The sequence below is a fragment of the Pipra filicauda genome, unplaced genomic scaffold (genome assembly GCF_003945595.2).
Source record: "Pipra filicauda isolate LSUMZ 115617 unplaced genomic scaffold, ASM394559v2 scaffold206_size1356665_pilon, whole genome shotgun sequence".
NCBI lineage: Eukaryota > Metazoa > Chordata > Aves > Passeriformes > Pipridae > Pipra > Pipra filicauda.
The window spans coordinates 435,147-452,173 of record NW_024104317.1 but is presented as its reverse complement, the minus strand read 5'-3'; the positions used below and the strand labels follow the sequence as shown (position 1 = coordinate 452,173).

Genomic DNA, 17,027 nt, shown 5'->3' with positions numbered 1-17,027 from the left:
GAAAGGATCATTGTACCTACTGTGTCTCAGGCATTTCTTTACCTCCATTATCTATCTTATGTTCATAGCTTTGAGGACACTGCACGAGTCAGACTGAGTTTCATATGACTTGCACTGATAAGCCATTGTATTTTATAAATATTAATAAAGTCTGTCTGAAAGGTGTGCTCAGAATATTGGCATGTGGTTTGTTATTGAGCTGTACTAGTGACTAGAAGTAAATGGTGCATTGATCTTACTATGGCACATTTCAATTAATGTACTTATTATTTCTGCTCGTAATATAAGCTCTTAGGAAGAAACTGTTACACAGAATAGGGCAGCTGTCAGTAAGAATTTGTTAAGCAGAAGATTATATTGCACCCCAAAAAGTATGTTGAGGAATTTGGTAATCTGCACTAAAATGCACATCAGACAGAATTAGAATTTTGAGGTTGTAAGTTGTGGCAGCGTTTTAAGGAATTTTTCTGCCTTTGTTCATCATGTGGAGAGTTTGCTACTTTTTTAAAATGTTTGCCCTGGTGCAGTGATTATGACCATAGAAATATGCCACAAATAGTTTTGGTAACTTTGTGTTGGCTTTCCAGAGGCGAGCTTGTACTGAAAGCCTTGACACCTCACTGATTTCATTAGTCCTCTCTCTGATGTGAGCTGGAGGATTTTTTTTAAATAGTTGGCTATAAAAATTTGAATAGTGAGTTCTGTAAGGTAACTTGGATTCCATGTAATCGTTTAGATAATTATTCTGAATTCTTTTTTACTGTGAAGAGAGCAGAGAACATGCACAGCTGTAGCAGTAATACTTGTCATGTGCATGGGAAAGCAGAATAATCTTACTGAAAAGTCGTTACTGAATAGTAAGAATTTTTCATTTTTTAAGTACTCTTGTACTTTTGAGAAATAATGTTGGGTCTCAATAAATATGTATATTTATTGTTTTCATAATAGTAGTCACAGAAATTTGGAAATAGGGGTTACAAACAAGACACGTTATTTACAGACTAAGAACAACAGTGTGCACTTGCAGTGTTTTATCTTAGTTTCTCTAATCTTCATGCTGATTAAGAAAACCAAACCCACAGCTGAACAACCTCACTAGACATCCTTTGATACCCAACACAAAATGACTGTAATTCCCTCCCTCTATAGTTACTTTATGCACTAAAGAAGGAGGAAAACCAAGAAGAAACCAGTGAACAGTTCGTTCTTAAATACTTGCTTTGAACATGGTGTTAAAGTCTCTTGCTCTGTGGAATGTTTTCAGAAAGACAGAATCAGTGAACAAGTGCAGTTACGCTGTGTGCTCCCTGTTTTGTTTGCTTCGGGTTCATAATTTATGCAAGCAAGGAAGTGAAAAGATGCTATTGGATCTTTCTACAGGCAGTGATTGAAACTTGGTTATTTTTGATCCGTGCTTTCTCCACCCAGTAGCTGTTATCATCCACCACCATCCTCATAGCTGTGAATTTAGAACGTTGTACAGTACCTGCTACCCAGTTTCCCTTAAATATCTGTTGTCAGCTAGGAAGAGAAAGCAAGATTTTCATCCTGTGGGTTCCGAAAAGGAAAAATAAGGAAAACCTTTTCTTTTCTTTTTTTTATTTTCTTTTTTTCCTCCAAATTGCTCAAGATTATACTCATTATTGTAATCAGAGATAGAGAGGGAATGTAAAGGGTGGAAAGCCTTGGAAGAAAAATACCATCAGCCAGCAAGAATTTTGTTTTCCTGGTTAGTAAATGATGCTGCTGTAATTCTATCTGCATTTTTTTTTTTCCTGCTCATTCACCACTCAGCAGCTGGTAGGGAATTAAGACTGCCTGGCAACCACCTGCAGAGCTGCAGAGATGAATTACATTTTCGGAAATAACACACTCCTCTATTCTCGTGCCAGTCGAGGCAACACTGGCTCAAGCCACAGCTCTGTAGGCCCCAAACAGAAGCAGTGGGCAAAGAAAGGCTCAACAGATGAGTTACGGAATGAGCCTTCCCGGTGGCAGCAGATAGTGGCATTTTTCACTCGGAGACATGGATTCATTGACTGCATTTCTGTTGCTGCCAGCTCCACCCAGGTAATGTGCCACTTGTTCAAGTGATTGTGTCTGCATGTTTTCTGCTTACTCGCTAGTCAGAAATAGCAATTATTTATATATGCATGATTTCAGATAATCTCTTATTTATGAATGGTGTTTTCTGTCTGCTTTCATTTTCGTGTTTTACAGGGCTCTGTATAATTTCTAGCATTAAGGCATGAAAATGGAAACACTAAATGAGATCTGGTTCTTATTTAAGTTATTTTGCAAGTGATGAACCTCCGGCAACTTTAAATATGGGCTATTTTAATGAAATAGTGAAATATTAAAAAATGTACTTTGCATTCTCCTGCCTGGCTCTGGAGGGGAATAGCGTAGTTAAGGAATATCAATTTATAGCTCTAGTAAGTTGTCAAATGAAATAAGGAATATGTATTTAATGGTTAAGAAATTGTATCTAAAGGATTAAATAATTTAAAACCTTAACTCTAGGTAGCATATAAAATTCTAGTCTGTAACAGCTTTCTAGGTTTTTTGGCTGCTAATAATCCATAAATGAGATGAAAGAATGCCTTCCTTACATACAGAATGTATATTTAATAGTGCAGTCTGTAAGAAAAACATGGCATTTTTCAACTTCACTGTCTCTCTGCTCTAAGTGATGTTTGTATTAATCATTAAAAGCCAGGTAAAAACAAGCAAGCTAGGTCTTAAGCGTATGACTTTGAGTTCTTAAGGTTGATACTGAGAGGAGTTAAAACTTATTTGCATTTGTTTCTCTGGATAATATGACAAAGAAGGATCTATGGAACAATGCTGAGATGTCAGTATTATTTAAAAACATGAGATTAGATTTGTTTGGCTTACTGTCAGGTGAAATTCATCATTAGTCAGAATGTCATTTAACCTGAAATACTACAGAAACTTATAAAAAAAGGCAAAATTAAAAAAAAAGGAAAATTTGTTATCCTCAGACACTGTAATTTTGTTAGATTAATTCGTATCTGTTGCCAGCTGTTTCAAAGATGATAAACTGGCACTTCCTCTGAAGTCTGTTTATTGTTACCTGGTTTTTGCTTATTAATTTGGAGTAAACAATGAATAGGAGAATGTAGACTGGGATTTTCACTTTCTTGTTGCAAATGTACATGACGTGGAAGACAGATCCTGTACTTTCTCTAATGAGTCATTATACAACTGGAAGGGATGCATTAGGTAGACATAATAGCTTTTAAGTACTGTTAATTTTTTTAGTAAAAATATACAGGAGTAACCTCTTGAATAAATATTATAGTTACTCTTATTTGTTTAATGCTTGAAGAAGTAATGTTAGAATCCTTGAAACTTGCAATTGGACTGACTAGTCAGGCCTAGAAATTTGCTGATAAATAAAATATAGAGTAGTCTCTGCTTTGAGTGAAGGTTGGGCCAGATAAAGATCCTGAGATCCCTTCAAAGTGAAGCTGTGATTCTGTAAATATCCCAGTGTTTGTTCTATTTTTCTGCTATGAAAAAGATTGTTTACCTCTGTGAAAGCCTGCCAAATATTTTCATAACTCTGACAGTTCTCTTGTTAAAAAGAACTACTTATACATGTTCATGGCCAGAAGGAGGGGAAAAAACATAAAATATTTTGAAGTGGTTGTTAAAAAAACTTTAATGAGCATATTCAGAAGTAATGCACTGAAAACATAAGAGCTTAAGCCACTTCCTCTGGAAAGATGCTGTACTGTGCTCATACCTTATCCTCCCATTGCAGCTGTTTTAGCCTCAGGGAGAGAAAAAGGCATTTGGAGATTGTTCACTGTGGTGCAGTTTTGGTTTTCAGTTCTTGTCAGTTTGTGTTCTGTGTTGTAATATTCTGAAAATTCTTGATGTCTTTTATTTGTTCATGTAAGATATGTCCCCATCATTTGAATATAATCACTTTTGCAGAGTCCAAATAAATAATTAGATGTGAGGTACTTCTCTAACCTGGTCTATTGAAATTCTGCTTGTGATCGTGGGCTTTATTCATTGTTGTGACATCATGGTTTTTAACTGATACAAAATCAATCTGATGGGGTTTAAAGTCCTTGTCTCCTGCTTCCCCTGTGACTCTGCTACAAAGCCCCCAGTTTTAGCTGTCCCTTCATTTTCTTGGCTTTCTTGGATGGCATGGAATGGTCATACTTGCTTAGTTCTCTCCATTACCAGTGAAAGGGAAACAGCTCCTGGGGATGGGGCTGCACATGCCTGTCCTTCTCTGGGACCTGCATGGGTCACCCTTGCCCAGCAAGGGGGGGTCAAAGGACTTTGGATTTTGGAGTAGGGTATTTTTTGAGTGGAGGATTCTGTACCCTTAAAGAAGCAAGGATGAAGTTGATGGTGGATATATTAGGATTACTTTTTGCTTGGTCTGTGCCCAGAAGAATGTGTGTGTACCCAAATGCATGGTGACACCAGTCTCCTTTAGCAGTATGGGGAGCTGATTTAACATGCTCAGGAGTTCAAGGCCTTTATTGTTTCTTCCTTCTTCCTCCTCATTCTCTGTGAAGAGGAGTTAGTTAAGTAGAAGAATTAAGGAACTTGATTAGAAGTTGGTCTTTGAATTTTTGTCAGCAAATTTATTAATTTCTATAGTAAAAGCCAACCCTGTGGTATAAAATGGAAGATAAGGATAAAACCAAACAGATGGCAAATTTATATTCAAAAGGGTGAATAACTATGCCATGAGCTTAGTAAATATGTGGTTATGCAAATGAAAAATACAGGATAATTTGAAGTGCTGCTCTATCCAGAGATATGCATTTTGCATCAATGAAGATAGCTGTATCCAGGGCACTGCTTTCCCCCAAAGCCTTTCCAAAGCTCTCAGAAGCTCTTATTTCTCACAGTGAATGCAGCTATCACATCTCAGAAAGCATTTTAACTGTTGGCAGTATTTGGCCCATGTTGTGCCCCAGAACCAGAAGCTGATTTGTCTGAAACTCAGGTCGTTAAACAGGTTCCAACAGCAATGCATTGAGGTTATTCTTGGCTTGTCACTGAGTATGATCTGCTTCCAGCATTGGATACTGGAAAATTATTTAGCTCTTTGAATATGCTCTGCTAATCTGTACTTCTATTTTCTAGGACATCTTTTAGGAAAGAGAAGGAGTGGAACAGAAACCCCCTTGTAACTCCACTTATCCATTTCAAAAACTTACCTTTAAATTTCGGAGCCTATCAACTGCTTTTGTGAGCTTTTTGAACCCAGTCATTTCTCAAATTTGTGTATCTTCCCTTTAAAATCTTGATGAAAGTTTTACTGTATAATTAGTCCTAGTCTGTTGCTTTCAAAGTCACTTAAAATAATGGACATAGTTCTAGCATGTACAAAATGCTAAGTCTAATCAGACAACAACATAGAGGTATTATAAGATACATTAAAAAGATAACGATTAAAAAAAAGTCAAGTGTCTAGCTTAATCCCTCTTATTGCACTTCTTGCAAAAACTGATTTTTTTAGAGTGTTATTTATAATCCTTTCTATATTTTGGTATACTTAAGTGTTTATATATTGCAGCTAATATTGTGATGAACACGTGAGAAAGCAGCTTGAAATAGTATGTGCTTTGGATGATTTCTACTATAAGAAAGCACTTTCTGAAATGTGAACATGAGTTTTCTTGATTTTAACTATGTAATATCACACATTTGTAAAAGCATGAATTTATTTTGCAAATCTTAGTTCCTCCAACTGGTTGCATTTCCATAAGATGGCATTGTAGCAGAGAGAAAAATGGTATGAATTTATTCCTGAAGAGAAATGCATTCATGTGTGTTCTAATCAATAGGCTAAAAAGTAGGAAATTCTTTATAATTTAAGCTTGAGCATTAAGGGACTGTCTCTGGAACCTTTGATTCATTTTGTAAAGATTTTCTGTGTACAATAGAGATGGAAACTTCTCAAGACTGTGAAGTTTCCTTGAAGTTTTAGAGACATGCAGTTTTAAAGTCATATTAATATCACTATCAATAAATCTCAAGAATACCTGACATGACTTCTGTAATGTCATGTAGGTTTTGTTAGGATCTTGCTGGTCCCCTGCTGTAGGCAATGGTCCTCTTCTCCTGAAGTCAAGCAGTCGTCCTGTACTGGACTGGGCTGTGCTGCTTCCTTCCCCAGCCCCTGTGTGTGGCTGCAGTGTTGGCATGTGCAGTTTGTTACCTCAGTTAATCACCTGCCGTGGTGATAAGCGCTGAACGGGTGCTCCAGCTGCCTGCAGGCTCTGCTTCCTGCCACAGGGGGTTAGGGTTCCACTTTCTCTCACCTGTTCCTTCACAGCTCTCTCTCGCTCAGAGTTGATAACAGAATTTCTTCGTATTTCTCTGTTGTTGTAACACAAGAAAATTGCTTTCTCTAGAATGAGTCAGAAATCTGGTAAGCAAAGAAGAAAGAGACACAGAATTTTTTGTTTTTGGAGTACTGCTGCTACTACAGGGGCTTTCTGTCTGCACTGTGCCCAAGACTCTGAATCTTCAGGCAAGGCAGACACTGGATCCCGTCTTAATCCATTGTCTTCAACTAATAACCCCCTTGGACTAACAGGGTCTTGCTGTATGAAGCCAAGTGCATGGAAGCCTGTGAAAGAGGTAGGACTCTTTGGGGCTGTTATATAACTTTGCTAATTTATTTTATATTGTGATAGTTGCCCTCTCAGTCGAGGCTTGTATTGATTGACAAAGTGTTTTGAAAGGCCAGTCTGTCTTTCACCAGCTGTCAGCTCACTGACCAGCTCCAGCACTGCTCTTGTGGGATAGTATTTCTGTTTTACTGCCAAAGCTGCTGTACGTGTTTCAGTTAATACAATTATTAACTAAATTACTGTCTGACAGAACCACTGAACATAAAGTGAAAACTATCATCTTTCTGTTCTTATCTTTTGGTCTACAACATCAAGAGCAGTCTCAATTATGATTAAGAATGCACTGGATGTTTCTTTTACTTTGAAAAATTTAATTCAACTTCTTAAATGTTTTTAAACAAAAGTCTTCTAGATATTTTTTTCTTTTAGAATGATCTGCATCCATGTTTGGGAGCTGACATGGTATCATGTGTTGTGCAACTTAAATCTTCTAGTTTATACCCAGCTCATAGTGTGGCCATATGATCACATGGTGGTTTTGTCCCCTAAGAAACTGTCAAGAATCCCAAAACTGGTGCAGTTCTGGCACTTGCCTTTTGAAAGACTTAAAGTTGCCTTCCATATACCAAGTTTTTGTGCACACATACACACAAGGCTCAGTATGAAAAAAGCACTGTGAGGGACTGCAGCCAATGCAGGGCAAGGATTCCCTTTTGTCTATCTTGTATAATTTTAAAAAACCTTTGCCACCAACCAGAGCGCTTCTGGACTTGTTTTCCAGTTTGGTATTCCTCAGGGTGTCTCTGTGCCGTTTATTGCTATTCCATGTGACTTGTTGTCAGTATTGAATTCCATCTCACTGCCTATAACCCTCTTCTCTGATATATCAGCCTTGCTCCACAGCTTGTTTCTGATGTGCATTTGCTGCTCTTTCCTTTTTGTTGGCATTTAACTGCACATTAGGATGTAGTTGAGCTGACGTGTTCTGCAGACAGATAACAGGCATTTATGACTCATTTTGTCTCTCTTGTAAGCTGATCTTGGCATTTATGAATTTTCAGTCTGCTCCATTAAACTGTTTCCTCTGTATATTCTAGTCCCTTACAACAGTCTCTTTTTTGAAATGATATATCTAAGCAATGATTTTCATAAAACCAGATCACCTTACACATACTTTTCATAGAAAAAAGAAAAAGTCAGGACAAAGTAGTTTAAATTTTACCAGGACACTAGTAAAATAGAAGTGCTTATTATTTTTTTTATATCCTTGTAGTCATCTTAAGTTTGTGGGTCTTTTGTGTTTCTTGGGTTTTTTTTTTAAGTTGCCAATGGTTTTTAAACTGTATAGAAGTTGGTAGCATTGTTATTATTGGAGACTTGTATCTATGGAGTTGTCAGTCTTCTAACAGGACTTGAGATATTTTATGGGATGCAGGTATAGTACAGGACTTTTCTTTGATGGAATCTCCAATTTCTTCCCACTGCTTTGCGTGGTATTTACTGGAAACTGCCATACCGTGGGAAATGTTTTGGATGAGTCCTCTAGCCTCTCCTCCTTTATTCTCTTTATCAGTGCTCCTCACAGTGTGTGTATTTGCTTATTAAAATTGTTTTTTGAAGCCTGGTGCCTGTAGAAGTCAGTTGAGCAGCCTGTGTTAAGTTCCTCCCAGGTGATACTGTTTGGTTTTCATAAGAGCGTAGGGAGGGGAGCAAAGATTGCTTGTGCTTCTGAAGTACAGTTCTACTTCAAAGCAAATTTAATTCAGTAAGTAAATTATAGTTGTTTTTCTTAGGTAACTAACTGTATCTGACTACCCAGTTAGATGTAGCAGGTGAGAAGGGACTCAGCTTTTCGAGGGGAGAGAAAGGAAACTCTGGATTCTGTCTGTAGCATGTATGGTAACCAGTCTGAAAACATGTCCTGAGAAAGGATCTGATAAATTTGGAGTGTTTAGAAAAGGGATGATAACTGTAGATGGTATCCAGGAAGACCTGTTTATAAGGAGAAATTTGAGAACCTCTGCTTAGTTGATTCTAAGGAAAGTCAGGAGATGATATGATCACAGACTATAAATATATAGGGATAGATTTCAGAAAGTAAAAAGATTGTTTACTTAGTAGAAAATGGCATCTATATTCCAAGTCAGATAGAAAACTTAATTTTAAAGAATGATATTAACATAATAAGCATTTTAAAAGCTTAGTGGGACATGATGTAACTGCCAAATCAGATAATAAATTAGTATTTCCTCTGTATAAAGCATAATGACAAATAAAGTTTCTACTTCAGTGTTAGGTGCTAAATCAAGGGCTATGCAAATTGCCTGTGAAATACTGTGCTGATCAAGATGGTGATAGTACAGACCTCAGATTATATTCCCAGATAGGTGTGGAATGCCAAAGTAGATGCATATCTCCAAGCAAAAAACTAGCTGGGGCTGTCCCACCTTTGAGCTCAGAGTAGTTCCTATTACTCATTTTACTGTATTAAAAATAATAAGATTCAGGTGCCAATAGAATTTAGATGAGTGTGTTAAGAGGCACAGGTGATCAATAGGAGATGACATTTTTTTCAGGATTTCTTAAGAAACTTGTGTTTAACATGGCTGGACTGTCTGTTACGTTGTGTGTGACCTTTTTGTTTAAACTGAGTATTCCTAGAATAGAAATTGAAAAATAAAAAGGCAAATATGATGCCCTTTCTAAAAGGAGCTAAACTGTACTCTCTGAGCTGTGTATTCTCTGTACAGCTGAGCAGGTCTGACTTCCTTACTGTACAAACTTTGGGAAATTCTTTACTATTAACAACAAATTAACAGGTAGATGGATAAACAGATATTTTGAAGATAATTCAGCTTGTTTTTGTAAAGGGAAAATAAGGACTTGCAGATCCTCCAGACTTCTCTGAAAACAGGGAACATGTAGATCAAAATCTGCATGGGAACGTTTGGTCATCAGAAGGTTGTTATAATTACAGAAGTCTTTGAAAAAATGGTTCTTGGATCAAAGTCTGTTTATAAAATAATGGTACCATGAGATAAAGGGGAAGGATGTTTTGTAGATTTTTCAAGTGATTAGAACAGGTCCCTTCAACTGGGACTGGATTCCCCAAGGTCATATTTGTGAATGATAAGGGGGAAGCTCTGAGCCAGAAGCATGTGATCGGTATTTTTCATTTTTATTACTTATTTTTATTTTCAGGTTAACTAAACTAACTGCAGAGAATAGCAGAAAAAAGTGAAAGGGCACAAAAATAGCTGGTATGCTCTACTGAATGAAGAGCAGAGTTAGAAGGATAATCCTGCATGTGTGCATATACTGATAGGCTAAAAATGAAGTATTTTCTTTCCAGAAAGAGGCTTTGGAGTTGTCACATGTTTCAGACATGTTCTCTGAAAATGTCACCTTAGTACTGTGCAGTAGTGAAAAGGGTAAATGAAATGTTGGGTATTATTAAAGAAGAAGTAGAGAATAACAGAACATTATCTGACTACATTTATTGTCTGTCTGGATTTTGAATTTTGTGTGGGTTCTGTTTCCCTTGTCTTAGAAAGGATTTAGCATAAGTAAAAAGGAAAAGGGTAGTGAAGTATTAAGAGGAATAATCTAGTTATCTATAGGGTCAATTAATTTAAAAATAAACCAGAAAAAAGCAAAACTGAGGGAGAATATGATATAGACATATAAAATAAAAATGAAATTAAGAAGGTTCTCAAATAGAAATTCTATTATAGTTCTCTAATTCTAAATCTGTCACAATTGTCCTGTAAAATTTCTTCTAAAATTGTGAAAGTCACTGACAAAACACTCTGGACAAAATGGTCTTTTTGAAGGTTCAAACAGAGAATGAATTAAGAGTGGAGTTAAATGGATTTGCAAAGAGCAGGTGGCATGTGGCTATTACAGAGATTGGTTTAGGAAGACCTTAACTGTCAGGTTCTGAGATGGTTTCCTGGGAAAATTAGTGGGCATATGTCTAATTCTTACTTGCCCATCTGTCAGTTTTTAATGCAGGTAAGATTCTTGACCATTTGGGCCTTTGCTCTCATCCTCTATGTCAACTTCTACTGTTGGTGTGGAGTGAGGGACATGAACTATCAGAATAATTTATCTCTATCTGTAGTGCATTGTGTTATTTGATGTTTCAGAATAAATTACATTAGATAAAAAACCCTGAATAAATGTCTACAGGATGTTTGGAAGCTTGGCAATAGTGCAAGTGAAATGTAGGGAATGGAATCTCAGTTTCTGGCCTTTGTGTGTCACTCAGAGACTGTGACCACCTGACCTAGAAATCTCCAAGTCTCCTAAGGAAATGCCATCTGATAAATTCATCCCCTGAGCGATACATCAGTCATGAAATGATCAGAGTGGCAGGAATTAATCTTGAAATATATCTGGAAAAGACTTGTGGTTCGATTAATAGTTTCAGAGAATGTGGTTAACAATACAAGAAAGAGGTGAATTCCCAGCTGTTGCCCTAAGGCATGAATGAGTTAGAAACATTCTTGGTTTTTCCTTGCTGTGCTGTCTTCTAAGTACAGTAGATACAATGGTGTCCATCTTGGAACCATGGAATCTTCTCGTATTCCAATGCAGTTGGGAAGTGGCAGGAGCACTGGCAGGTTGGGTTTTGTCTGGTGTTAGTTTTTATACCATACATTGTTGCTGTCACTTAATTTCAAGTAATGCAGGACTTGAAAAACTTAACTGACAGTTCCTAATTTGGGTTCGAGCATCAGAAACCAGCATAGAAGATGCATTTTGTTTTCTGGTTCTTGAAATTCAAAGCACATAAGTAGTTTTATAGCATTACCACCTGTTTATAGCATTACCACTTAATGATTTGTTTTTACATACCCGTTAGTCCACTTTCTTCTTTCATAATTTTCAGTGTTAATTTTTCACTTGTTTCACCCTGTGTCTTTACTTGCTCATTTTTACCGATGTTGCAGTGCTCAAGTTTTATCAATTTTCGTCCTTCAACTTCAGCAGCCATAATCAGATGAAGTAGATGTACTGTAAAATGCAATTTCCTACTTAGTTTTTTGTTCATTGGAAAAAAAAAACCTGCAGAAGAAAAATATTGGGTTGTCTGTCAAGCTGGTGCCCTACTTTCAGCAGCAGCCGGAGCGGAGGGTTGTGGAAGACTCCAAACCCAGATCAAAGAGCTGTGATGCTTCCTCTGAGGGCTTTCAGAGATTATTGCCTATTCCAGCGGAGAGGATTGCAAGAGCTGGAGATGACTTGTGTGTCTAATAACACTGAGTCCATGACTTGTCATGGACTTGGCGGGTGTTCTTATGGTGTAAGGATTCAGCAGTGAAAGAACAGCTTCCGTTCGTTTGTAGCCTAATGAGGGGAGGAGACTTGGGGTTATGGGGCCTGTTGTTCTGCATTTTGTTCAAAGGTTTTTAATGCAAACCAGTGCTGGAAATAGAATTCAGGGTATTTTTTAAGGAAATAGCCCTCCCTTGCTTTGAAGAGTCAGATTTGTATACCATATTTTATGTGAGTTCATTGCTCCAAAGATGCAGAGGGCGATCAGGCCAGGTCTGTTGGAGCAGTCTGGGTGAGGATCAGCTTGGGCACTGGCCTGAGAATGGAAGCTTTTGAACCTCACATGTCAAAGTGAACCTGACCCCCAGAACTTCACCCAAAGCCTCACCACTGTTAGAACTGTGTGGCTAAGGATACATTAAGCTTGCTATCCTGTTATTCTGAGGATGTGAAAATGGGGAAAGTGCTTTTTGAGTAATTATGGTAGGAAGGTAAATAAATTCAGGTCATAACCTCACTTCTTTTTTCCTTTAAACTGTTTTGGATCCAAAGATTTAATTGATGCCCATTAGCTTCTTAATGCTTAAGGACTTGAACCATTAGTAGAAATGTGTTGTGTAGTGTTCTTTGTGTTAGAGATGACATAAAATGAATCTTCAAATTTTTCTTTAAATGGTTTGCAGTCTTGAGGGTCTGATGAATCCTATTTTGCTTTTCCTGAATCGTAAATGCAGAAATCAAACCACTTGTCTTAGTCCTTTCTATAATTTTTTTTTTGTGAAGAAGTGTTTCAAATATTTGGTTTCTAAAGACTACAAACATTTTATTGTAGATTAACCATTTTAATTATCTTAACTAAATGGAAGTTGGGAAAAATGATTGTGTAAACTAATATCCTGCCGCAAGTAGACCAAAATTTGACAGACTTAAGTCATAACTTGACAGAAGTTCACATTGTTTCATGTATTTTGAAGTAGTCTGAGAAACTTAACATTTATTGTTACCCACTATTTTTTCAGGTCAGTATAGTTAATATTCCTTTTATCAAGGAAGTGCCACACAAAATGGACATTTTGGTCAGTTTGGTATAAGAATGAATAAAATCAGATGAGAAACCAAGCTGGTAATTGTGGATGGCAACATAAAGCCATCAGACCTGTACTGAAAGGTGAAATTTACGTTTGGAAAGAATTCAGCATCTGTAAAGATAAAATGCTGCAACCACTTATGAGTATGAAGCCTTTTGTAAATGAAGTAAGGAGTGGCTTTAATATGAAACCACTTTATGTGTAAATCAAGTAATTAATTTTTCTTTTTTTTCTGACATTTGTGTCCTGAAAGCCAATGGATTTTAATTAATGGGCTGTTACAGATGACTTTTCTGGTGTGGTTTTTTGTTTGTGGTTCGTTAATGTGATGTAAATGATGTTCTGCTTGTGTTTAGTGTTTTAGGGCAAATTTGTATATTTTATAAAAATATTTTTGGACAGATTGCTCACAGAATAATATGGTTGTCAATAAAATAATAAATACTCATTTTAAAATGAGAGACTCTAGCTCTGATTCATTGAATTCCTTCAGATCACTTCATTACTCCTTGTTTTAGGACTGTACCCTTAAGTACTTCGAGGGCAATGGGGTGCTCTAAGTGAACCTGAGTGTTTCTTATCTTAAAGAACAAAGAGATCATGCTTTAGACAAGATGAGGTTCACATGCATAATTTTTATATGTTACGAATAAAGGCTCTTGTAGAGTTACTCAATTTAAGAAAACCACTAACAAAAAACCTTCTAGAGAAGAGTAGTGAGATAGTTTTGACATTTAACTGATGCATTTCTAGTATTGAGATCACAGTATCAGAGCTAGATAGGAATAGAATGACTTTCATATTTGAATGAATTATAAATACAAAATAGGCATTCTCTCTACGTTTAGTTATTTCCTGAATAATTTAGAGGTGATTGCAAATTATGTGTTCTGAGAACTTATAAGTGTCACATCTATTAAAGCATGTAAGCAGTACCCAAACTTTATCATTGTGTTTTGATTTAATAGTGTTCGTAGGAGTAACATATCTGTTTCCTAGCACAGCATACCCTTTCTACTGTGAATTTCAAAAACTAAAATATTGACACCCAAGAGGTGACATTATTTTTCTACAATAAAGTCTTAGAACGCATTTTTTCTTTGTTTGGACTCTTTCTGATGCTAAACCCCTGCTTGGGCTTCTTTGTGGACGTGTTGACATTATAATGAAAGCTGCTATTCTTAAGGCTGATGTTATTTAAAAGGAGCTTTCTAGGTCTTGCTTTAAGTTGCAAATTAAATGCATTAAATTCATTCTCAATAGCACTTCTGAACTTAATGAGGAGCCTTGTAATTCTGTTTTGAGCTTAGAGTGCTGAGTTGCCTGATGAATACAGATGACTAACCTGCTGCATAGGGTTCAGTGCTAGACACTCGCTTAAAAAAGTCACAAATTAGCTTTTATAAAACCAAGATTAACTTTGTGTACATTTTTATGTTATGGATTTGGAATATGAATGAGATTCAACTCAGTCCCTGAGAGATATGGCAGGCCAAATTGAGCTAAGTCTTTCTGAATATCACAAAAATGGACAGAAAGGCAAGTTTCAAGGGTCCAATTTTAGATCTTAGAGAGAAGAGGTTGGTTTTTGAAACCTTTGTTCTATTGAGTCTGTTATTTGTATTTGCATCAACCAACCACTAGATACTGCGTGCAGGCATTGGGTGATAGTTTTGTAGGTCCAGGCCCCCCATTTCTGCTTTGTGGATGTCTATCTCATACACAAAACTCTTCTTTTGCTACAGACTACCTCAGAGGTAAAAGTCTGTCACTGCTGTGCTGCTTTACTTTTGCTTGGGGAACCATGGTGCAAATTGTTTCTCACTGGGTTGTTTTTGTAGATGAAGCTTGCAATAAGGAGTTGAAACAGTAAATAAATTGCTTATTTGTCTTCAGATCAGTTCAGGTCATCGTCACCATCTGTGATTTTACTGATATTCTGCTGTCACTATTTTTCCCCTTCAAAGCTATTTATTTATGCTTTAAGTTCTGAGTTTTAAGTTCATGTGAGTTCAATGTAAAATGCTGTGGGGTTTGAGGAGGAAACTAGGTTAGAGAATCAATTTGTTGACTGAGTTAAAAAAAAAAACCAACACTAAACCAAGCAACCAAATAACCCTTACAGTTTAGACATATCTATCATGATTTTGTGTCTTTAAAATAGAGTGCTGACATAGATATGATTTTCAAGAGCCACGGTTCCCTCTGAAAAAGGTGAGATGTAACACAAAGCCACAGCCGTTCAGACTGGTCCTTTTAATCTACAAGGACTGGCAGGGTACGTCTTTTTCTTTCCGAAAGAAAAACTTTCATATCTTTCATATCCAGAAAAACTTTCATATCTTTGTTATAGTACTCTCCTGAACTGATGTTGCAGCTCCAACATGACTTTTCTGTCCTCAAAATCTCTTTGTTAAACTATTATGTACTAACCTACCCATCGCCACGTAGGCAGACCCTGACAGGCTTCAGACTTGGGTCTTTTGTTGTTCTGCTTTCTGTCCAATCTCTTTGAAGAGACCTGGATATCATCCAGCTGGAGATCTAGGGATTTTTATTCCTTCATCCTTGGAAGACCATGGTAATGAGTCTTTGTTCCATCATGGCAAGGAACAGGAAGAGCCCTTGAAGGGGTGGGAGGCTCAGAAACACAAATCAGAAGCTGAAGGTTCTGTGTCCTTATATCAGTGCAGAATGTTAGGCTGAATTAATTGTAACCACCCATGGGTTGAGGACATCCTGATTAAGCTTGTTATTTATCTTTGTCTGACTCTCTTAAGGTTTTGTTTGTGGTAAATCAGTGTACTACAGTATGGGATATGCTGGCTTAGATAGGGGAATCTGAACAACACCCCAACCCCCATGAAGTACAGATGATAAAAATCTGTGGTAGCATTTGCATGAGTGGTTTGAAAGCTGAAAAAGTGTATTTTAAGTAATTTGGCTTTTTAGCCACCGTGTATGAAATACTCAAATGTGGTGTCCATATGAAAACTGGAGAGTTCCTGTATTAACACAAGGGAACAGGTGAGTTGGAGTTCATTGGGTGGGAAGCACATTTTAAAATCAAAGTATATCATCTATTGATAACATAAAAGCTTTCTTGCATGAAAGAGATTAACAAACTTGTAGAGCAGGAAAAAAATTGAGTCATGCTTGCATTAATGGTATTCTCTTTTTTGGTGGTTCTGCTTCCCTTCTGGTGTATTCAGCATGTCTAGACTGGCTTATCACCAATGGCAGGACTCCTGCCTGGCCTGAATTGGGGTCTTTGCAGTTCTCAAAATTCAGATAGATGCAGCATATCAGCCTGTCTGATTGTGTTATGTGCAGTTTTGATGTATGAACGTTGTTTGGAATTTCAAGTCAATATTTACCTTGAAACAAGATTGCTTATGTTCAAGCAGTTCTATACGGTTTTAGCTCTTGTGAAACTTGGATTTTTTTTAATTTGATTTCTTTGAAACTTTGTTTGGGCAGTAGGAAAACATCTGATTAGTTTTCAAATGCCCTTGATGCTACATTTTGTTTGAAGTCCTGGAGAAATACACTCAGGAAAAATATGCATGTCTTTCAAATTTATGGGTTAACAACTCAAGTCATGGATGTTGTGGTACTAAGGACCTACCAAGGCACTGACTTAGGAAGGAATGTGGTAGAGCTGATGCACCAGTGTTAGTGCTCAGAGTTAGATGCTCTGGGCAGCATACAGCTGACATGGATTAGGAATGAGGATGGATGGCAGTTGTGCTTTATTCTTACCACCATTGGACTCCACAAAATAGCCTATAAATCCCTGGAGGTATTTTTAGATGAGTATTGACTTCTGTGATTTTGAGGAAGATGGATGCAAAGTTCTTAAAATAGCACACTTGACTAAGTGACATGTCCTGTAGCATTCTAGGATGTAGTTCAGAGGAAAGATATGAAGCTACACTGCCAGACCTTAAATTATATATCTCTAGAAAGAATATATGCCTTTTAAATTCAGCTTTGTCATTGGGTATTGAAGCAAAAT

The 17,027-nt window shown here is 36.9% G+C and overlaps 1 protein-coding gene across 23 annotated transcripts in view; it reads left to right on the top strand.

Annotated features, from left to right (window-relative positions):
- The window catches only part of DLG1 (discs large MAGUK scaffold protein 1), a 143,655-nt gene that overhangs the window by 63,440 nt on the left and 63,188 nt on the right, over positions 1–17,027 (top strand). For 3 of the 23 annotated variants that reach the window (XM_027738114.2, XM_027738118.2, XM_027738117.2), the window contains exon 1: positions 1,512–2,070. The exons of 18 other annotated variants lie outside the window; for them this stretch is intronic. In XM_027738114.2, coding sequence (XP_027593915.1) covers positions 1,846–2,070 — 225 coding nt within the window. In that variant the 5' untranslated portion in view covers positions 1,512–1,845. Of the gene's footprint in view, positions 1–1,511; positions 2,071–17,027 lie in introns of those variants that run through there. 2 more of the 23 variants (XM_027738115.2, XM_027738116.2) reach the window with 2 other exon arrangements.